Here is a 23,418-nt window from a genome sequence, read left to right on the forward strand (position 1 = left end):
AGCTTCTGATATAGCCTTGAAAATACAAACTATATTATTTACACTCTGTATATGTTCCATTTCACAACTTAAAGTACAGCCCACTAACAAAGGATGCAGCATCAACAAGCACTAGGGCATGTACAGTTCACAGCTCCACCATGAAAGACAGAACCATAAAACTCAGAAAACGAGAAACAAAGCAACAAACACAAAAGGAGGCACCAGACTTGCTGCTTCAAAATTGTCAAGTCTTCTCCGTTTTCCTCCTTTAGTTCTGAGATCTCCATCATCCTCCTTTTGAGTTGCTCAAGTTCATTCTTCAAGCGCTGAATCTCCTTCTGATATTTTTTAATCAAACACTTCTCATCTATGATCTGAAAAAACAAGGCACTATCAATGTACCATGATTACTTAACCCACAACAAGCATATTAAACACACATTTAATAGAAAAGCCAAAGCATGCATAACTTGGAATTCAACTTTCCAACTACCTTATTTGCAAAGGCGTGAATCTCCACTCGTTTTGCCCTATGGGCAAACTTTAGAGTATTGTGTGTCTCTTCATTTGTGCTAGTGGCTGGAGTGATGGTGCATATAAGCTGGAATAACCAGATCAAATACATCACTGTACATCCAACCAAAAAATAAACAGGAATTTTGACATGTTGGGATTGAAGCTTAAGCTGTCAAAATACCGATATGCGACCATGGCCACTCAAGGATGACTGAAGCAATCTGGTCAATTTGGAGTCTCTGTACGGTATGTGTGTTGCTTTTGCATCAGTTAGCTTAGAGACAACCTGACAAGAGAGAAACAAGAAATAATGAAACTAAGGTGCATGCAAGGTGAAATTTAAAGCCACAACCTGCTGGCTCCCTGCTGCTCCCTCTCTCCCCCCGTCCATCGCTACCCTTCCCCCTCGCGTTGTTTCCCCCCCCCCCCCCCCCAACCCCCTTTCTATTCACGCTGCCCACCCGTCCGCCCCCTGGTGGGCTTCGTCAACGTTTTCGCCTTCTTCTTTTCAGCAGCAGAAACAGAATGGCAGCCCCTGCTCCACCTCAGAGGGACTCTACTGAAGCCCCCTCGTCCAACCCTACGGATCCGACCCTCCGACTTGCTCTTTTGCCTAAAGAGCAAGCAAGCTTGGTGGTCCTGACCATCCGAGAAGCACGTGCCCACTTTCAACAGTGGACACATGGTTTTGACCCGGCTTCGGATGTTCTAGTAGAGGAGGCAGACATCCCCATCTTAGTCTGCTTTCCGGGTTTACGGAGGGAGTACTTACCACTTCTATCCAGGATCGGCTCAGCCATTGGGACTGTCCTGGAGACATCTCGTACGGCAGCATCAGTAGCTGCCAAGGCGGCTGGCATTCCCTCAATTCAAGTTTTGGTCAAAGACACCCACACGCTCCCGAAGGTTATCCTTTTGCCTCGGGTGAGTGGGGGTTGGTTTAGACAAAGTGTGGAGTACTCGGGCCTCCCGAACCAATGCTTCATTTTTCGACAGATGGGCCATCTAGCGAAGGCCTATCCACGGAGGAGGCCTCGACCTGCACCATAGCCTCAGCCCCAGCCTGCCAGGGCTGGCCCACAGCCACAGACAGCGACACAGCGCACACATGCAGAGCCACCCTCCGAGCCTGGGGCTCCAACGGAGGAGGGGTGGCAGCAGGCTCGTGGTAGACGACGACAGGGGCCACAGCGTCAGCCCCGCACTCAGAGTGGCCCTCAGGCACCTACTCAGCAGCAGTGGGTTCCCACGGGGAACCGCTTTGGTCCTCTTGAGCAGGAGGAGGTCCCTGCTCCAGCCCCCACCCCAGCTTCACCCTCGACAGCCTCTCCCCTCCAAAGTTCCCCCTCTCTTCCTCATCCTCCCCCCCGCCTTCTGCTCCCGTCGCCTCTCAACCTCGCCCTTCTACCTCTGTCCCTCCCGCCCCTCTTCTCCACCGCTTCCCCCATCTCCTTCTCCCCCCCCTCCTACTCCAGTTCCACAGTCGACCCAGGGGACAGGGCCTTCTCCGGCGGCTAGGAGATCTCTTGGCAGTGCCTTTGCCACGAGTCGCCTAGCGAGAGAGGGTCAGCCTTTCTTACGGCCCCCTCTGCAGATACAGACATCTTCCCTTGCAGCTATCCCTCGTGGTCTGACAGGCACTGACATCCAGCGCCGCTGGGACTTCTTCGAATACGGCTTCACTCGTTTTCTCGGCGATCCCTTTGCAGACCATGAGACAACCTGCTTCAGGGTCCATGCTCTGTTCCTTGCCGCTAGGGGGACAGAGGTTTTGGACTCAGCAGTTGGTTTCTCCTTCCCCCTCTCCAGCAGGGCCGAGACAGAGTGGACCCTCGACTCAGTGTTGGGATGGTTGCATACACAGGTCCTAGAGTTCTCTCACCACATGGGAGAACTTGGAGTTACAGACATGCTGCAGACTTTGTGGCCATTGGCCAAGTTTGCGGTGACACCCCCAGACTCAGCAGGATGTAGGCACATTGTGGTATACTTCTTTGCTGATACGCAGTGTTTGCCATGCTATGTATACATTCATGAGGACTCCTGGACAGAGGAGGTTGCTTTACGCACGGCTCGCTCTGCTTGGGCTTGAACTAGGCACTCACTACAGTCACGCCTATCTAGAGGACGCTCGGATGCAGATTACTCCCCATCCAAGCCAACCTCAAAGATAGCCCGTCTAGTTGCTGCGGCAGCATCTGCTCTCTCTCTCGCTCCCCATGAGGATCATCTCATGGAACGTGCAGGGACTAGGTGGGCCCCAGTTTCAACGTCAGCGGGGCCGATTGCGTCAGGAGCTTCAGCGTTGCCTTGTGGGAGGAGAGATTGATCTCCTTATGCTTCAAGAGCACCATTTGTGTGAGAGCCGCATTCGGCGATGTGGTCAGCTTTTGCGTGGACGATATGATACCTTTTGGTCAGCTGCTTTTGGACCTGGAGGCATCCTAGGTGGGGTATGTATGACTATTGCAGACTCATTGCAACAGGCCATTGTGGACAGAGGGATTATTGTGTCAGGCAGGGCTCAGTGGATTACAATGCAGGTTCAGGGTGGCCTTGTGGGTTTCTTGAACATCTATGCGCCCAATGTGGCGAGTGCTTGTGCAGAGTTTTGGTCACAGATTGTTGAGTCTCTGCCGCAGGCAGATCATTGGTGCATAGGAGGGGACTTCAACATATTTGAGGACCCTTCTGACAGGATTGGTGGCAACCATGCTACTGTGCATGGAGTCGAGTTGGCAGCTTGGGAGAGGTTGTGTATGACTTTGAGGGTCTCGGATACATGGCAGCACTCTGGTTTTGTGAGGCCCCTAGACAGTCTTGCCTTCTCTAGATCGGACCACAGAGTGGGAGGAGTGAATCTATCGCGGATAGATCGCTTCTACACTAGTGACCACTTCAGTGACTTGGGAGGATCAGTGGGCATCCTGGCAAGGACCTCCTTCTCGGACCATGCACCAGTGATCCTCACAGTGGCAGACAGGCAGAGGAGTGGGAGCACGATGCTCCGCATCCCAGAGAGGGTCTTGTTGGACTCAGCACTCAGAGAGAGGGTAGAGGCTCTCTGGACAGAGGGCATGGATAGACAGGATTCTCCTGCTGACAGAATGGCCTCAGGCCTAGCTCAGATTAGCCATCTTTTTCTTCAGGAGTCTCTGGCTCGCCGGGTTGCAGCGAGAGAGGCGGAGCACCGTCTCAGACGAGACCTTGCTTCACTACAGAGGATGCAGGAGCAGCATCCAGACAGTCCTTGGTTAGAGGAGCAGTTACAGCAGGCTCGACAGGAGCTTGCTAGCACAGAGGAGAGGCGACATGAGTTTGCTTTCCACCGACAGGCATCTCAGTGGACTCAAGTGGGTGACAGAGTGACTGGTGCTTTCTTTGAGACAGTGGGATCTTGGCACTCGCATGCCAAGGTCAGTCAGTTGAGGAGGCCCGATGGGTCAGTTGCTTGTGAGCTCGAGGATATGCATGCAGTTGCTACTGACTTCTACCGTGAGTTACTGTCTGTTGAGTCCCAGTCAGAGCGGCAAGATGCATGCAGGGAGCAGGTTTGGGCATAGATGCCTTGTCTTGTGACTGAGGAGATGCGTCAAAGGCTAGATATGCCACTTCAACTTGAGGAGCTGCACACGGCTCTTAGGGCCCTCCCCCGTGGTAGTTGTCCAGGTGAGGATGGCTTGACTCTCAACTTTTTCTTGGAGTACTGGGACCTGCTTGGCCCAGATCTCTGTAGTGTTTTTCAGTACATTTTGCACACAGGAGTGATGCCTGACAGCATGAGTGAGGGCCTGATCTACCTCATTCCCAAGGAGGGTGGCTCCTTGGATGAGATTCGACAGTGGCGCCCCATCACCATCCTCAACTCAGCCTACAAAATTCTTGCCAAGGCTCTGAGTTTGAGGATTCAACCACTTTTAGAGAGCCTTATACATGGGACTCAGACAGGTTTTGTCAAGGAACGCAGTATCCTTGACAACATCTTTACTTTCTGGGAGGCTTCTGCCCTGGCACGGCTCCATGGTGACGACCTCGTGATTCTTCTTCTCGATTTTGAGAAGACATACGACAGAGTTGACTCGGACTTTCTAGAGGGCACTCTACACAGGATGGGCTTCTCAGATGCTTGGATCAGAGGGGTGCCAGCCTTGTACAGACACGCTCATAGTCAGGTACTTTTGGCAGGAGGCAGAGGTGATCGCTTCATGCTTACACGCTCGGTTAGACAGGGCTGTCCTCTTGCCCCCTTTCTCTTTTTGTTCTATGCGGAGGCGATGAGCAAATTTTTGGTGTCACAGCAGGTAGGTCTACGGGGCTTAGCACTTCCTATTCGGGGAGATGAGCTACTGGACGCTGAGTTTGCCGATGACTCAGCCTTGTACTTAGATAGCCAGGAGGCCAATCTTAACAAATGTGAGCAGGCTTTGGAGACCTTCTGTTGTGCATCGGGCGCACTGATCAACTGGAGAAAGACAGTGGCTTTCTCGGTTGATAGTGCTCCTATGCCAGATTGGATGCCAGGAGAGGGTTTCAGGTGGATTCCCCCAGGGACTGCAGTTCGGTACTTGGGTTGTCAAGTTGGTTTGGACTTGTCTCCCGAGCAGTAGATTGCTCCCCTTCTCCTGTCTATCAGGAGAAAGTTGTTACATTGGAGCTCAGCACGACTTTCTCTGGCTGGCAGAGTAGTAGTTGCCAACCAGGTGTTGTTGGCGACTATGTGGTACATCACTTCCTGTTGGATCTTCTCGAGTTCTTGTATCAGCCAGGTAGAGAGGCTGATCAGGAACTTCCTTTGGTCAGGATGTGACACTCAGATAGCCCGAGCCAAGGTGGCTTGGCAAGTCATCACGCCTCCTTGTTCTCAGGGAGGGCTTGGGATCATTGATCCAGCACAGCAGAGCAGAGCCCTTCTTGGGAAGTTCATAGTCAGAGGACTTCTTCCAAGTGAGGAGCCCTAGAAGAAGTTCTTGCTGCAGAGGCTTCGTGCCAGGGTGCCTCAGTCAGGAGGCCCTTGGCAACCTTCGACCAGATGGATCTTTACAGAGATGCGCAGAGTTGGTTTGAGCAGGAGACTGGAGGACCGCTTCGCTGTGAGTTTGCTTCGATCTTGGGAGCTCTTACGGCATGGCATGGAGCAGAGACAGCCGACGTGCACGGAGGAGCGCCTACGACAGCCCCTCGTCTGGAACCCCATGGTTAGCACTCAGAGAGGCCACTTGGTTGGTAGTCAGCCTCATGTTTCCTGGGGTCCCATGGCAGCAGGTCCAGCGCGCTCTCTAGGTGACTGGCTAGAGTTCACAGGTTTGTCAAAGGAGGTGCAGGGGTTCTAGCTACAGGGCATGAGAGGGGTGCAGAGCATGTGTAAGGACATCTCAGAGTCAGTTCCAGCTGAGTGGCTCACGCCTCTCGAGCCAGTAGCACCCCGGTGGATGGGAGCCTTCACACGACTGGAGGTTCTCATCTCAGTCAAGGCCTGCTCAAAGACTGTCCCAGCCCTGTTCTTCGAGTTTCAAGGTGGGGGACGACTACAACGAGTTGTAGTAGAGGCCCCGCAGGTAGCAGAGTGTTGTTTTCAGAGGATCCAAGTAGTGGGCATCTGTGGGAGGACCGTTGTCATAGACCCTGACCCAGCAGCTCTTGAGACTGGACATTGGAGGCTGTGGGCTTGGGAGTGTTGTCCACTGGCACGAGTACAGTGGGATCCTAGTGAGTGGCTATGGAGGGATCCCTTCTCTTCTGCAGACCACCCAGGAGTCCCTTTCTTTCAGTACATTGTTCGGCTGGGACGTCATATACTAGCAGCACAAAGAGAGGCCTGCCCCGCTGCAGCACATCATTGGTAGGAGGAGGGTCTCACGGTCGAGTTCTTGGCAGCCTTTTGGAAGAGGTTGTGGGACTCTAGACAGCGGAGGCGCGTCACCTTGTTTCAGTGGCTGGTCGCACACAGAGCTACAGCAGTAGGGAGCTGGCTAGTGCATAGTGGTCTCTCGGCCGCATGTGCAGCCTGTGACCATTTGGTGGAGAGTCAGCGTCACTGTCTTTGGGACTGTCCCTCAGCCCAACAGGTGTGGCTACGAGTTCTTCAATTGATGCCTACTCTCTCCACGGCTCGACAATACACTTGGGGGACAGCGGCTTGGTCCACTCTCACGGGCCCGGCACTTCAGTTTGAGCTATCTTCCACTGGCAGGATGATAGTGATGCACGGGGGGCGACCTACACTCCAGCCTGCTACAGAGCTTACTCCACAGGAGTGGTGCAGTGAGAGAGAGGAGTGTTGGGAGCTCATCAGTGGCCTGACACTTTGGTTCATTTGGCGGGCCCGCTGTTTCCGCATCTTTGAGGCTCGCCCTGTGCCACCAGCAGAGACTATTCGTGACTTTTGGCTAGAGCTGATCCATACTCTCAGAGGACAGCTTGAGGGACTATAGGGCAGCTCCGACCGCATGCGGGAGCGCCGCCAGGCCTTTCTACACCATTGTCCAGGGTGTGCTCAGATGGCACTACCGTCCACCTGTGTGGCTCTTCCATCCTCCCATCTCTTGATTTAGCCTCATTGTATATATGTTGTTTTTTCATTGGGAGAGTCTCCCCATCATGTTTGTTGTAGCCCTCTCTTGCAGAGGTGGTTGTAGCCCTTTGGGCAGTTTTCGTTAACTAATAAAGGATCTTTTTCTCGGAAAAAAAAAAAAAAGCAAGCTTGGTGGTCGAGGTGGAATGTCTTCAAGCTACCTCGGTCATTTGCAAGATTGTTGGCACATGCCCAGTGACATTGCTTGATGCCACAAGCTGCAGACACATTATTATTTCCTTTTTTGCAAATGCGCAGTTCTCCCCTTGCTATGTATACACTCATGAGGACTCTTGGGCAGAGGATGTGGCTCAGAGGACTGCACAGTCATCTTGGGCCTAGGTGGAGCATGTGATGCAAACTCGGTTGTCTCATGGTTGCTCGGCTGCGGATTACTCCCCATCCAAACCGGCCACGAAGATTTCTCACTTGGCTACTACAGCAACACCAGTTTTCTCTCACTGACCCCATGAGGATTGTCTCATGGAATATCCAAGGCCTTGGAGGACCATAGTTTGTCCACCATCAGGGTCGGTTGAGACACGAACTCCAAAGATGCCTTGGGGTGGACCTATTCATATTCTCATGATACAGGAGCATCTAGAAACATTCGACGTTGTGGACTCAGATGCCTTGTTTAGCCACTGCGGAGATGCGCTAGAGGCTTGAGAGCCCTCTCCAACCAAAGGAGCTACAAGAGGCCCTCAAGGCACTTCCTAGGGGTAGCTGCCAAGAGGAGGATGGTTTGACTCTTAGCTTCTTGTAGGAGTATTGGGAGGTGCTTAGTCAAGACCTTTGTAGTGCTTACCAGCACAGTCTTCAAAGCACATTCTGAAGACTGGAGAGATGCCAGACAGCATGAGGAAGGGATTGATCTATCTTATCTCCAAGGAGGGGGGCTCCTTGGACGAGATTCGGCAGGGGCGACCCATCATCATTCTCAACTCACCCTACAAAATCTTAGCAAAGGCTCTGAGTTCGAGGATTCAATTGCTACTTGAGAGCATTACATATAAGACATAGACATGCTTTGTCAAGGAGCGCAGCATCCTTGACAACATTTTTACCTTCTCGGAGGCAATTGTCCTTGCACGTCTCCGAGGAGATGATCTTGTGGTACTCCTCAATTTTGATAAAGCGTTTGACACAGTTGGCTGGGGGTTCCTTGAGGGCACTATGCGACGGATGGGGTTTTTAGATACATGGACTCGGGGAGTGTCAGCTCTCTACAAGTGTACACACAGTCAAGTGTTGTTGGCATAGAAAAGAGGGGAACGCTTCATGCTCACACGATCGGTTTGACAAGGCTGCCCTCTTGCCCCCTTCTTGTTCCTCTTCTATGCTGAGGCGATGAGTAGGTTTTTGACCTCATAGGAGATTGGTTTGCGCAAACTGCAGCTGCCTCTTCGGGGAGAGGAGCTTTTGAACCTGAGTGTGTTGATGACTCGAGCATGTTTTTGGAGGGTCAGGAGGCCAACTTGCACAAGTGTGAGCAGTCTCTTGAGGTGTTCTCTTGTGCATCAGGAGCACTGATCAACTCGTGGAAGACAGTGACTTTTAGGGTTGATAGTGCTCCCATGCCCGATTGGTCACCTAGAGAGGGCTTTCGGTGGATCCCTCCAAGGATAGCAGTACGGTACTTGGGCTGTCACATAAGTTTGGATCTGTCACTAGAGCAGCAGACTTCTCCTCTCCTCCTTTCCATCAAGAGGAAACTGCTTCATTGGAGCTCATCACGGCTTTCTCTTGCTCGCAGGGTTGTGGTGGCCAACCAGGTGATGTTGGCTACTATGTGGTACATCACGTCTTGCTGGATTTTCTCAAGCTCTTGCATCAGCCAGCTAGAGAGGCTGATTAGGAACTTCTTGTGGTCAGAGCCAGACACACAGTCGGCTCGGGGCAAGGTCTCCTGGCAAGTCATCACTTTACCTTTCTCTCGGGGACGGTTGGGGATCATGGAGCCAACACGACAAAGTAGAGCCCTCCTTCGGAAGCTTGTGGTCAAAGGACTTCTTCCAAGGGAGGAGCCCTAGCAGGAGCTCTTGCCACACCGGATTCGGGGATTCGGGCCCGGGTTCCATAGATTGGCAGTCCATGGATCCCCTCCACCCATTGAATTTTCACAGAGATGCGCAGAGTAGTCCTGAGCAGGTGTCACGAGCACATGGCTCTATGTGCCACGTGGACATGCTTCATCGACTTGTAGAGCCAATTTTCCAGTTTGGAACCCTCTTGTATAAATGGTTTGTACACGTGTTTTGACAAATCTTATTACACTACGATGGGCATCTGGCGTGACGTGCATGTAGTTTTAGGTTAGAGCAATCCAACAAGCCAATCCTTGCATCGATCAGATTCTCGGGTGGGCAAATGTGCAATAATTTAACCTAGATACTTAGCCGAAGTCAAGTTTATTAATAAATCAAAAATGATTTATTTTTATGACTTTGTGTTCCAGTTTTGCCCTACCTAAGCCTTCATTAGTCCTTAAGCCCAATTCTCACCTATAAAGGGAGCAAAGGAGCCCAGCGATTGGATCATCTGTATAGCTAGCACCTGATCAGCCCTAGTGTTGTGCATCAAACCAGCCGGCACTCTACACCAGCATTCAGCCCTAGCTTTTTTGCTCCAAAAACGCCAGATTAGCTCATCTCGTGCAAACTGCAATAGATCAGCCCAGCATTTTCTGTTTTCAGCCCATCTCTTTGCCAAAGACACCACAAATTTGCTGACGCGACCTTCCCGTTGCAACCCGGAGTTATTGGCAGCCCATCAAGCCTCTTCTCGGCCATCCCCTTGCCGCATCTAGCGCTCCTATTGCTGCCCATCAGTGGCTCCATCATCAGATGCCCTTTCAGCCCTGCTTTATGCGACAGATTGGTTGTGTTTTGCGCGCGAGATCTGCGTTTTTGCAGCCAGCTTTCAGCCCTTCATTCCTCTCACATCAAGAGGGCAATTCAGCCCCAAATCTTCCTCTTGGTGGCGGAAGTGCCTCGTCTTGAGGAGTTACCGTGGCCACATTCACCATTCGAGTCAGTAGAGTCTGTACTTGAGGTATTGCATGTGTGTACATTCCATTTACGCAATCTAAAGCAAATACCACATCAGCAACAGTGTGAGGAGCCCTTGAGAGGGTTGATTGGGACGCCATCGAGTGTTCTCCTCTCTCTCTCTCTCTCTCTCTCTCTCTCTCTCTCTCTCTCTCTCTCTCTCTTCAGGGAAAGTATAAGAAACCATCATTCAAGCTAAAAGCAATCACTAACGCAAGGAAAGGAAGTAAAAGATTTGTGGATGTGTAAGACCTAAATCTTCACCACTTCAATTCCGTTGCACCTAAATTTGGTCTCAGAGCTTTGTGATTTTGCATTAATCCACTAATCTTTGGGGGGGGAAAAAATCTCTCTCTGTGTGTTTGAGCGTGTGTTGTAGCATTTCTCCCAACGACGCTTCTCTCACTCAGGGAACTGCAAGACTTGCCATTGTACGTAGAACTGTGCGCCTTGAGCGTAGGAAATGCAAACACTATATACCGGGGGTGACAGTTGTGGTGCGCCTGCGAGAGGGTAGTTGACTTGGTGTGCGCGCTTGACCACCTCGAAACAAAGAGATCCTAGCATGGATATTTGCAGTCACAAAATCTTCGACATGATAGATCGTATCATTGAAGACATGCATTGGAAGCATGAAGATGTTGATTGCGAGTATCAAGATTTCTTAGCGGCCTATGACGACATAGGAAGGCGTGATTCAAATCAACCTATTAGCTATGGAGTTTTGGCATTGTTGACAGAACCATCTGCTTGGAGAATTCCATCATTCCAAACAAAGCATTGCATCATCATCGATCTGTACACATCTCTGGTAGCACATCGGGTAGCAATCGGCAAGAAGCCATAAGTAGCCATCAATCAGGAGCCAAAGGGTTCCAATACAAGGCAACCACCACAAGAGTTCGCAGGCATCGTGAGCCTACATTCCCAATCGCATCCGTTGCAGAGACAAGGATTCATTTGAAGCTCCCATCATACGGAAATCTAGTCGAAGCCCCAAGAGGAGCCTCTTTCTTTGAGGAGTTATTTGGCGGTTTCATGAGACATCATACAAAGGACGTGCCATGGTTCATGGGCATTCCAAAGGACATCGATGCATCATCACCATCCTTGTGTTTTGAGAATTTCCACATCACCCAGGGGAGCCTCTCTCTCTCAAAAGTCACTATCGAGGACATCATCTAAAAGGAACTTCATCGGGGACCATCTTATGCATCTTATGGCGTGAATGGAGTTCGATTCCAGTACCTCATCTTAAGCAGGAGTGGATGTCACGTGCACATGCCTCTTTGTGCCACATGGACATGCTTCATTGACTTCTAAAGCCAATTTTTTTATTTTGGAACCCTCTTGCATAAATGGTTTGTAGATGCGTTTTGATGGATGTACTACACTACGGTGGGCATCTGGCATGAGGTGCATGTAGTTTTAGGTTAGAGAAATCCAACGAGCCATTCCCTGCGTTGATCGGATTCCAGGGTGGACACATCTACGATAGTATAACCCAGATACTTAACCGAAGTCAAGTTTATTAATAAATCATTTTATGATTTATTTTTTTAACTTTGTCTTCCACTTTTGCCCTACCTAAGCCTTCAAAAGTTCGAGCCCAATTCTCACCTATAAATGGAGCAGGGGATCGTCTATTGCTAGCGCCTGGCAGCTGTATCAGATAAACCGGCGCTCTGCACCAGCATTCAGCCCTAGTGTTCTTGCTCCAAAAACGCCGGATCAGCCCACCTCGAGCAAATTGCAATTGACCAGCCCAGGGTTTTCCATTTTCAGCCCATCCCTTCACCGAAGACGCCACAAATTCGATGACGTGACCTTTCCATTGCAGTCCAGAGTTATCAGCGGCCCATTGAGCCTCTCTTAGGCCATTCCCTCGCCGCATCGAATGCTCCAATTCCTGCCCATCATCAACTGCGTTTTCAGCACTGCTTTACGCGACAGATTGGTTGCATTTTGCACACCAGATCCGCGTTTTCCAGCTGTCAGACCTTCATTCCTCTCACATTGGGAGTGCAATTCAGCCCTAGATCTTCCCCTTGGTGGCATCTGCAATCCCACACGACAAAATCCAAAGGTGCATCAAATCATCCCCGGAGGTGCCTCGTCTTGAGGAGTTACTGCGGCCACATTCACCATGGGAGTCAGTAGAGTCTGCACTTGAGGTATTGCATGTATGTACATTCCATTTACGCAATCTAAAGCAAACACCACATCGGCACGGTGTGCAGGGCCCTTGAGAGGGTTGTGGGACCCCATCAGGTGTCTCTCTCTCTCTCTCTCTCTCTCTCTCTCTCTCTCTCTCTCTCTCTCTCTCTCTCTCTCTCTCTCTCTCTCTCATGGGGAGAATATACCACATCTCTTTACACAGCATCAAGGCAGCCACCCTTGCTAGAGACATGTACTTTCCTTACTTCTAAGAGGGTAAGGAAAGCCATTGACAGGATGAAGACAGAGAGAGTACAGGATCATCATGGTTTGGTAGCTGAGCACTTCATTCATGCCAAAGATATGCATGCAGAGCCTCTTGCATGATGTTTAATCGAGCCATGTATAAGGGTTTACCTGAGACTTGGAGTATGTCCACGATTATGTATCTTGAAGTCTAAAGATCCCATGCTTCCCGGGAATTATCGCACCATCATGGTTGGTCACACATTGGCTAGGTTGTATGCATCTATTCTTGAGCAAGATTTGAGTAGATGGGTAGAGAGAGAAGGCAAACGGGCATCAGGGCAAGCAGGGTTCACGACAGGTTTCTCCACTCTTGACCAGATTCTGACACTCAAAGCTATTATTGAGGAGGGTAGATACCATGGCAAGAGGATCTATTGTAGCTTTGTGGATTTCCACAAAGCTTTAGACACAGTGCCGAGAGCCAAACTTATACGCAAACTACAAGACATGGGTGTGCCCATAAAGCTAATATGGGGATATTGGCTTTATACACGACAGTTGTGGGGCGGATACGCACTACTCATTGACAGGTTCACTCCACTATTGGGGTGAAGCATGGATGTCCCCTACCTCCGACTCTTTTGATGATATTGTGCTGATTTCAGACGCTCTGGAGGGGATGCAATGTCATTTGGATGCATTGCATATGTTTGCCCAAGATAGTGGATTGTTAGTGAATCTTGGTAAGACCAAGGTAATGGTGTTTAACACCACTACACAATGGGTCAGGAGGTCAGCTCCCACCTTTGCATATGATCAAGAGACTGTGGAGTATACAGATGTATAAACCTATCTTGGGGTGGTCTTCAGTGGCCTGGTATTTTCCTTGAGAAGAGCAGTAGAGACGAGATTGACCAGAGCTTACGCAACAATAGGGAGACTGGAGAGGATGTGTTTGCACATTGAGTTCCAAGAACCTTGAACAAAGCTCTAGCGCTTTGACACTCTAGTCACTTCTACCATGGTATACGGAGTGGAGATGTGGGGACCCTCAATGGACCATCACAGCAGAGTTGGCAGTGCTCATGGCTAGAGATGTATGGAGAGGCTTTTGGTTTCTATGATATCTCGGATGATAAGGGCCAAGGCCTCAGTACCACATGAGATTGTTAGGGCGGAGCCGGTTGGTAGTGGAGGCGCTCACTCAAGCAGTCTCCTTTATGCATAGCACCTTGAGTCTTCACGACAGCTGGCATCACAAGGAGATAGATCATGTTGGTATGCATAGATGGCATCTTGGTTTCAGTTGCATGATTTTAGTATCAACAGACTACCCCCATTTCAGTACTCTTTGGATACACCCTCCATCTCCCTCACTCGGGTAGAGATTACTAGGCTCATCAGGCAGGACTTGTCTCAGTTGGATACCATAAGAACATGGATACAGCCTACACATGAGTTGAGTACGAAGATGGCTTTTTATAGAGAGCATCTTCTTCAACTTACAGAGGATGGATTTGTGATCCACCCGGATACATGGATACTCATCTATCTCACGGGATACGGTGTGCTATTGGTCACTTACTCACATCCTCAAACCAGCTAAAGATTGAGACAGGTAGATTTAGGAGTGCTAGCAGAGTCGAGGGCCTATCACTTGTGTCAGACGGAGCCCCAGACAGAGTTACATTATATATGTCACTACCCAATATACTATGAGATACGAGGCCGCTTCCACTGTCTATTCAGAGAGGGTTTTGGACCACTTTCTAGGGTCATGAGATATCAGGATCAGAGATGCCTTGGACTATACTTATTGGAACAATGCAAACATAGAGAGGACCTCTTGAGGAGGGGCCAGAGAGGGAGATACAGCCACAGCAGCAAATTACAGATTTCTTTCGGTCACAGACAGGAGTCAACCCCGTACGCCCCACAGTATAGCGACACCAAAGGCACATTGCCTGATTGGGCGATAGAGTTGGGGCGGTGCCGTTGCCCCCGAATGAGGGGGCCATCTCGACACCCACGAAGACTACAACAAAGGATCCAAACCATACTAGCACGACACAAGAGTCGCCAAAGTGCTCACTATGGAGTTGAGACGGTGCCGTTGCCCCCGAATGAAGGGGCCGTCTCGACACCCACGAAGACTACGACAGAGGATCCAAACCATACTAGCACGACACAAGAGTCGCCAAAGTGCTCACTATGGAGGACATTGACGTTACTCTCGAACACTGATGTTCTTTTTATCTTTTATTTTCAAAGTAACAGGGAACGGGCGGAACGAGCCCCTCCTGTTCCTGGAACGCGTTCCCAAAGAGGTCGGCGGGCCAGAACGGAAACACAGGCGGAACACCGTTCCCAAATTTTCTGTAACCGGAACGGCTGGCAAGACAGGCGGAACAGCCGGAACGGCGCTTTTCAAAAAAAACTGGCTGTTGGACAGTTTTGAAAAATCCGCATGTTCAGGTTTTTTGGGCACTTTTGAATGGCTTGGGGGGGGAGAGAGGAAGTCTTGTCCTCTCCTATATAAGCCAAGGAGATCAAGGCATATCTTCAAAGTTCAATCTCCCTCAAGCCTTCAAGCCTCAAGGCTCACTCTCGAGTCTCCACCTCTTCATCAAGCCAAGGCACTCTCTCTCCCTCCCTTGGGCGTCAAGGCTTTAAGCCTCAAGGCTCAAGCTTGAGGCTTGCCGCTCCACTTCTCCCTCAAGCTCCACCTCTCCATCTCTCCATCACCCTTGAGTCTCACGTCATGATTCCATCATTCATCACCTCTCTCCCTCTCCCTTGGGCATCTCTCCATCACCCTTGAGTCTCACGTCATGATTCCATCATTCATCACCTCTCTCCCTCTCCCTTGGGCCTCAAGGCTTTAAGCCTCAAGCCTCAAGCTTGAGAGTCGAGACTTCACCTCTCTCTCTGTATCTCTCTCTCTCTCTCTCTCTCTCTCTCTCTCTCTCTCTCTCTCTCTCTCTCAAGCTTCCTTCCTCTCTCGAGTTTCATCACTATGGCACAAGCTTTCGCATCAAGTGAACGTGACCCCTTGGGTGCCAAGAAGAAGAAGGACGAAGCATCAGGGTGGGATGAAGAGCATTCCCAAGCGTTGGGAAAGTCCGGTGGTGCACGCGCATGGAAGTGCAAACTATGCGGCTTTGAACAGCAATCCGACACAACCAAAGTCCGTGCTCACCTCCTTAAGCTAGAGGGACAACAAGTAGCAATATGCAAGGCCGTCAACGAGAAATTGTTGAAGGTATTTGAAGCTAAGGATGCCCGCCAACGAAGCCAGCAAAGAAGAGAAAGAAGCAGCAAGGCCTAAGCGTCCCACAATCAACTTCAACAACTTGGTTTTTCCCTCTTCTACACCTTTTCATCGATTGGTGGTGATAGTAATGCGGCAACGATGGAGACGGCGGCGACATCATTTCGATCGGCATTTTCAATGCCTAATACTACTTCGGTCTCCACTACCAAATCTCACCAACGCACCCTACATACCACTTGGGATCCAAAAAGGAAGGAGGATGTGGATGCAAGTGTTGCCCGCTTTTTCTATCATGATCACATCCCCTTCATAAAGGCTCGATAAAACTTACTATCATTTTCATACAATCAATCATCTCGATTCTCATTCTCGTCTAAATAGTAAATACTAATACCTTTTGTGTGCATTGTCTAGGTCGGAGTACTTCAAGACCATGTGCACAAGGATTGGAGAGTATGAGGCACGCTACGTGCCACCCTAGTCTGAGGCCCTCCGTACTACTCTACTCGATAGAGAGAAGGCCGTTGTGGAGATGGCAACCCTCAACATGAAGAGGCAATGGACGAAGTATGGCATGACCCTCATTGCGGATAGATGGAGCGAGACTAGGAGGAGGTCCATCCATGGCATTGTTGCCTATTCCAAAGGGAAGATGTATTTGAACACTCACGTGACGCCACGGAGACAGGAAAATCACCAGATGTTCTTGCGGGCGAGTGGGCCTCCGCCGTAGAGACCATTGGGTTGGACCTTGTGATAGGCCTAGTCACCGATGGGAAGGCATGAAACAGGGCAGCCGGAGCTATTTTGGATGGCGCTTATCCTCACAACACGGTGTCCTTATGCATGGCACATTGCCTTAACAACTCTTGAAGGATTTCGGCAAACTACCTTGGATAGACCCTCTCATTGCATCCACGTCGAAGGTGATTGCTTTCATCAACAACCAGAACATACTTCCAGCCGAGTTCTTGAAGCGGTCGGGGGGCAAAGTGCTTCTAAAGTATTGTGAGACCCGCTTTGCCTACAACTATCTAACGGTAAGCCGCTTTGAAGAATGTCAGAGTGCACTGCAGCAGCTCTTCATCAGTTCAGAGTTTGCTGAGACTTCCCATGCAAGTACAATCGCAGGGATCATTTATACAGGGGAAGGTAGAGGATCCTGAGTTTTGGGAGTCTCTAAAGACTATTGACAAAATGGTAAAACCAGTGATCCACTTGCTTAGAGTGATGGATGGTATGCAACCTTGCATTGGCAAGGTCTATGAAGCAATGGATAGCATGGTCGAGGCGCTTGAAGATCATGAAAAGGACCCAGATAGGCTCGAAGAAATCAAAGAGCTTTGCAGTAGCAGGTGGAATGCCTATAGTTCACCTCTTCATGGTGCAGCTTTTGTATTGGACCCAAAGTTCCAGGGTGCAGGATAGGAGCATGATTCGGAGGTAACACACATTAGAACACCATCTTGAAGAAGCTTCACCCTGATCGTGACATGCAACGCAAAATCAAGGATCAGCTTTCATTTTACAGGGATATGCGAGGATCATTTAGGACAGCCGATGCCCAAATTGATCGCACCAAGATTTCCTCCCTCTTGTGGTGACAAGAAAATGGTTCAGATGGTGGTCCCGATCATCAGTGACTTGCCGTCCGCATTCTCAGCTAAGCGGTTAGCTCCTCTTGCTTGGAGCAATGTGGAGTGTATATGGCCACATTGCATCTAGAAAGAGAAACCGACTTGTTGTGGAAAAAGCAAATGACCTTGTTTTTGTCAGTGCAAACTTAAGAATGCTTTGCAAGTCCGCATCCAAAGTGACAGATCCTTTTCTACAATGGGAGATGGAAGCAGAGACAGAGGTGCTTGGAGAGACAAGAGGATCTACGCATGAGGATGAGCCTATGCAGGAGGATTGGGATGATATTCACGACGTCCAGGACTCCACTACAGATCGGGAGGTGGGATGCTCTTCTGCCCCTACCCAAGGTGAACATCAGGCATGAGTCATGACTCATTGCTCATTGGTTTTTGATATTTGTTTCCTTTGTTGCCGCTGGCTTTGCCCCCTTTTTGTATTGCACTACCACATGAGTGATTGAGTCTTGACATGTCACCTAGTGACTCTTACAGTTGTTATTTAGCACTCTAGCCTCTACATGTCTTTTTGTAGTGCCTTGGTTGTCCTTGTAAGCCATCTTTATAATCTATCATCTATCATCTTTTTGCTCCAAGCTTTTGTGTGGATTCTGGACTCTATTAAACTTTGAGTTAATGTTCTTTCAATGAAGAATCAAGAAGCTTCATGTATTGTGTGTAGTGAACAATCACGTGTAAGCCTTAAGACTGAAGAATCATTGCAAATCATGCCTAAATAGGACTCTACTTGACTAATGGGTGTGTATGGCTCTCTACTAACACATAGGTTAAATCCAACCTAATTTAAGCATATTTTAAGCTTACCATTCCGGCCCTCGTTCCTGTTCGGGGGGGGTTTGGGGGGACCCCCGTTCCCGTTCTTGTTCCCGTTCAGGGTAACTTTGGCTTCGACCTCTTTCTGAAGCTTGGATAGCCGGTTGATGATGACGTTGATGGTGTCTGTAATTTTGTGCGCCGCCTTATCAAGTTTGGTCACCGGGTGTTTCTTCAATGTGGTACACTTATAGGGAAGGCATATGAGTGTGTGTGGGGTGTGTGTGTGTGTAGGGGGGCGAAAGGATTGCCAAAACATTAGTAGGGTGGGTGCAATAGCAGCAGCAGCCGTTGGCATGGCAGGCTCAAGGGGCGAATCAGACAACGGACGCAGCAGCAACAGTAACATGGTCGGGTGCAGCAGCTGTAACAGGCTTGGACACTCCAAGCAAGAAATCAATAGCATCACACAAATAGAAACTTCAAAATCCCTGATCTTTAATAAAGTGTGTATGAGAGAGAGAGAGAGAGAGAGAGAGAGAGAGAGAGAGTCGACACGGCCCGGCGTAGTTCCTTGCCCAGAGGTATTGGCCCCTACGTCATGCGTCCCTTTTGTATTTCTTTTTCATTAATCATTGCAAAGTACAACTCCCAAGGGACCTCTGCTCTCAAACTCTGCGTCCAGATGCTATGCAAAGTGAGGCCCTATGGGCTCTTATAAACTTACAAGAGGTGGTCAAAAGCAGAGCCCCAAAAGCATTCAGTTCAAAAGCACTAAACCCAAAAGCATCTGCTCTCAAAAGCTAACGCTAGGGACTCCCAAAAGCAACCAGTGTAATTTCCAAAAATCCGTACAGCCTACCACGTCAGCACAGCAATGCAATTTACGAAAAATTTGTACAGTCCTGCCACGTCAGCAGTGAGCATAAAGCGTGGGGGCTGTCCGTACGACCTGACACGTCAACAGCCTTCACGCAATTCCCTAGTTAATTTTCCTTGTGTCCTCTAGGGCCCCATCGTACGGGAGCCAATAAGTTGGAACAACTTATAACTTTAAATCTTGTCAGTTTCTGGGTGGACATGCCACGTCATCATTTTGTGACATACCCCCTCTTGAAAGAATTGTAATCGCCCTCGATTACTCCTGCAAAATCAGACATAAGCCATAAACCAGTTCAATAGTTCAGTAGACATTGACTCTAAGTACCAACGCACTAGACGACACAAATCCAGCACTTGCACAAAGATGACAATCATTAAACATCAAATCACATTCAAATCAAATCACATAAATTCCATCGAGATCTAGGACCATGATCTCTCAGCAACATGCTTAGCAATCGCATCTAGATCCACACCGGACCTCACTGATGTCGGATTAACTAATTCTTACTGCAATCATGTCCATAGAATCTCAAGACCAAAATGATGCAACCATTTCGTCTTTCAAATCGTTCACTCAAACACAATCACATGAGTGAGCACACATAAAATTAGATTCATTTTCGGGAATTCCCATGTCGAAGTACTTCTTTCATAAAGCCATCCAGCAGAATACTGTCAGCCCATCAGTGTCCCTAAAATCCAAAGGAAAATCAATGACTTTATTCCATCTGGGTAACTTGTGACAAAGGAGCGGAGTGACTCCCCTCTTGTGCAGTCTCGACTGCACCAGATTAAACCATGCTGATTTACGGGATCTCTCGGAATAGTCGAAGCTAGACCAAAAATCTCAAGGTAAAGTTCCAATTCACGACTATCTGTTAGGTCCTCCTCCATCCACTTCGCATCCAATGCCGGAAAGTTCTTGAATTTCACTACTGCCGTATCACTTTACCTTTCGCCTTGTGACCCAGAATCTGTTTGGGAACGAGTATCTCCTCGCTCTTTTCTACTTCAGGTTGCTCCTCAGGCTCCTTGTCGACTTACATTTTACCCTTGAAAGGTTTCAATAGACTCACATAAAAGGCATTGTGAATGTTCTAAGTATCTGGCAACTTCAGTCTGAAGGATACATCATTTATCCTTTGTGGGGGGGGAGCCGTTCCGGAGGCCCCCGTTCCCGTTCCCGTTCCGAGTAACTTTGTTTATTTTACTTCATTTTATTCTGTACCCAAACATTGTATTAGATCCATCAAAATTGTATCAGTTTGGTCTCATAGGTCATTTTGGCCTTTCAAAGACGTTAATATAATATTTCATTTCATTTCTCTCTCTCTCTCTCTCTCTCTCTCTCTCTCTCTCTCTCTCTCTCTCTCTCTCTCTCTCTCTCTCTCTCTCTCTCTCTCTCTCCCCCACACACCACACACACAGCCAACACCCCCCCCCTCGCCGCCCCCAGGGACTATACCACTGAAAAGCTAGCATGATGATGAGTGCAGAGACCTTTACCGCTGGCTACGTGCGCAGCGGACCCTTGGGGAGATCACTAATCGAGAAGCCAAACACTCGAGAAGGCAGACGCTAGATACTCACACACCGAAAGCGGCAAGCTGTTGAGAAGGCACAGGAGCTAGAGCTATACCGCTGATTCATGAGCATGGACAATGCCACAGCATGGCGAACCCTTCGAGAGCAACGCCTGACTACTCCTATTGAGGACCCACAGGTATGGCACGATTATGCAAAGAGGCACTATGAGGTACCAAACCAGCCTCCAATTCCACAACCACCCGAACCTCGACCCATGAGCTCTTCTTTCCTCACACCAAAGATAGTCAAGAATGCCATCCACCGCCTGTAGCACCACCAGTCCCCAGATCACACAGGATTACAAAGTGAGCACCTCATTTACGCAGCCGCCACTATAGCCCCATTGATTGCACGTGTTTTCAACCGGGCTATCGGGGAGGGCTTCCCAGACGAGTGGACTCCGCACACCAATGTGCCAATCCACAAATCTGGGGAAACTTTGGACCCAAGGAATTACAGGACTATTATGATTGGCCATATAATGGCCAAACTTTATGGGGCAGTACTTGAGGCTCAGCTCAATTCATGTGGAGACGCTGAGGGCCTACGCGCTCCTGGCCAGGCAAGGTTCACACGGACCTTCTCCATCATCGACCACATCTTTGCCTCATTGATGGGGCAAAGGTGCAGAAGAAGAAGCTATATTGCTGCTTTGTGGACTTCCGCAAAGCGTTTGACACCGTTCCACGAGAGAGGCTCTTTCAGCGACTTCAGAGTCTAGGGATACCATCAGAGATGATATGGGCCATCTACTTTCTCTATGGGAGAGTGACTGGGAGAGTCCGTTGTCCAAGCGGCCTGTCAAAGTCCATCACTAGCACCATTGGTGTTAAGCAAGGATGCCTCCTCTCCCCAACCCTCTTTGGATTCTACATCAACAAGATCTTCGACTACATCTTACGAGCGTGAGGTACAGGAGCTGACCTAGCAAGTATCAAGTCCACATTATGCTATATACCGATGACATTGTTTTGATTTCAGAGTCATCAGAAGGTCTACAAAGCCATTTGAGTGCCTTTGGATGAGTTTTGTACACAAAGGACTGACAGTGAACCTTGGGAAGACCAAGGTCATGATCTTTCACACCTCTAGGTCAGTCCAACGAGCAGCCACATTTACAGCAGCAGGAGGTACAGTTGAGGTGGTCACCTCCTATGTCTATCTTGGAGTCACCTTCACTAGTAGACAGGGCCCCTTCTCCATGGTTTAGGCTGCCACTAACAAACTCACCGGTGGATATGCAGCTCTAGCCAGGTTAAGAGTGGAGATGTCATCAAGCACACTTTCAAGAGCCCCACACAAAGGGGTGGCTTTATGACACATTAGTCACCATAGCCCTCTTGTATGCTGCAGTAGTGTGGGCAGCCGCGTTGACAAATAGCCAGTGGGTACGGGTTGAGAGACCACAAGTATATATGATCTCCCGCTTGTTTCGAGGCAAGCACACAATGCCCCAAGACATCATCGGGGGGGCAGAGCTTGCTACTCCCCCATGGTTGTGGAGGCACTCTTTCAAACGATCTGCTTTATCCAGAGAGTGAGAGAGCTCCCGGCTAACAGACTCACACGCCGAGCATTCGAGGAGGCCATACAGATAGCAAAGTCTAGATATGACAGAGCTTGGTACAACCAAGTCAGAGCATGGTTTGGAGCACATGGCCTTGATCTTGAGAGCTTGCACCCGATCCAATATGACCCTAGCTCACCCCAAGTTCATCTCATGTAGTGAGAGAAACATAGTGCTCCAACAAGATCTCTAGCAGCAGGCAGACTTGGATCACATCAGAAACGAACACGCGGAGAGGATCTCCCAGCTACACGGACCGCCTCCGCCTACAAACATGCGTTAGACAAACCACCCAACCATAGCCACCATCTGATAGCACACCCGTGCTGGGGCCAACGTTCGAGGACGTACGCGTGTACCTGTGGAGCCGAGCGTCCCATACCATCCGGCCTCACCTCCACGACGTAACCTCGCGCACTCCTAGCCTAATGGGCTAACCACTGGCACTCTGCAAAAGGGGATCGACAAACTACAAATTAGGCCTACGCCTCCCTTTTATAATAATGGCCGGCCGGCGGCCACACTGGCCGAGTTCACACTATATCCGCCTAGACATTGGACGTCCATCCCGACGGCATCTAGGCTAGATCCCCTCTCTTGTAAGCGGGACATAACATACTTCCCCCCTTTCTCGAGAAATATACTCAGTTTGCATATCTTGTCAGTACATTTTTTTGTATAGGCACAACAACGTCGGCTTCACCTTATTTTTCTTTAAGGCGGCTGACATGAAACATTGTGGCTGTAAACTAACATCGGGAGGAAGAGGTGGTTTATAGGCAACCTGGCCAATTTTCTTTATAATCAAGAACGGACCACAATATCTAGCTAAAAGCTTATAATGCTTTCTAGTTTGCATAGTCTTGGAATCCTTGGGTATCTTTAGTTAGACCCATTGTCCCACATCTAGAGTCCTTGGAGATCTCTTTTGTTAGCATAAGTAGTGGCTCGATCACAAGCTGTCCTTATGCTATCCTTGACCAATTAGAGCATTTCCTGCATATCATACAAGAAATCTCGAGCCTAGCGATCCTTGACTTTCTCTAAGCCAATAGTAATAGGGGATTTAGGCTCAAATCCATACATCAACATGAATGGGCTAAATCCAGTAGCAGAATGCTTGCTACTATTGTAAGCACATTCTAATTGTGGAAGATACCTTTCCCAATCAG

At 49.3% G+C, this 23,418-nt stretch overlaps 1 protein-coding gene across 4 annotated transcripts in view; it reads right to left on the bottom strand.

Moving 5' to 3' along the window:
• Nucleotides 1–23,418, bottom strand: part of LOC147417257 (kinesin-like protein KIN-7E, chloroplastic) — a 54,881-nt gene that overhangs the window by 13,366 nt on the left and 18,097 nt on the right. For all 4 annotated transcript variants that reach the window (XM_086507760.1, XM_086507757.1, XM_086507758.1 and 1 more), the window contains 3 exons: nt 680–784; nt 476–583; nt 210–356 (listed from right to left, as the gene is read on the bottom strand). In XM_086507760.1, the coding sequence (XP_086363886.1) occupies nt 210–356; nt 476–583; nt 680–784 (360 nt within the window). The remainder of the gene's footprint in view (nt 1–209; nt 357–475; nt 584–679; nt 785–23,418) is intronic.

The sequence above is a fragment of the Adiantum capillus-veneris genome, unplaced genomic scaffold (assembly GCF_014529385.1).
Source record: "Adiantum capillus-veneris isolate H3 unplaced genomic scaffold, ASM1452938v2 Hic_scaffold_298, whole genome shotgun sequence".
NCBI lineage: Eukaryota > Viridiplantae > Streptophyta > Polypodiopsida > Polypodiales > Pteridaceae > Adiantum > Adiantum capillus-veneris.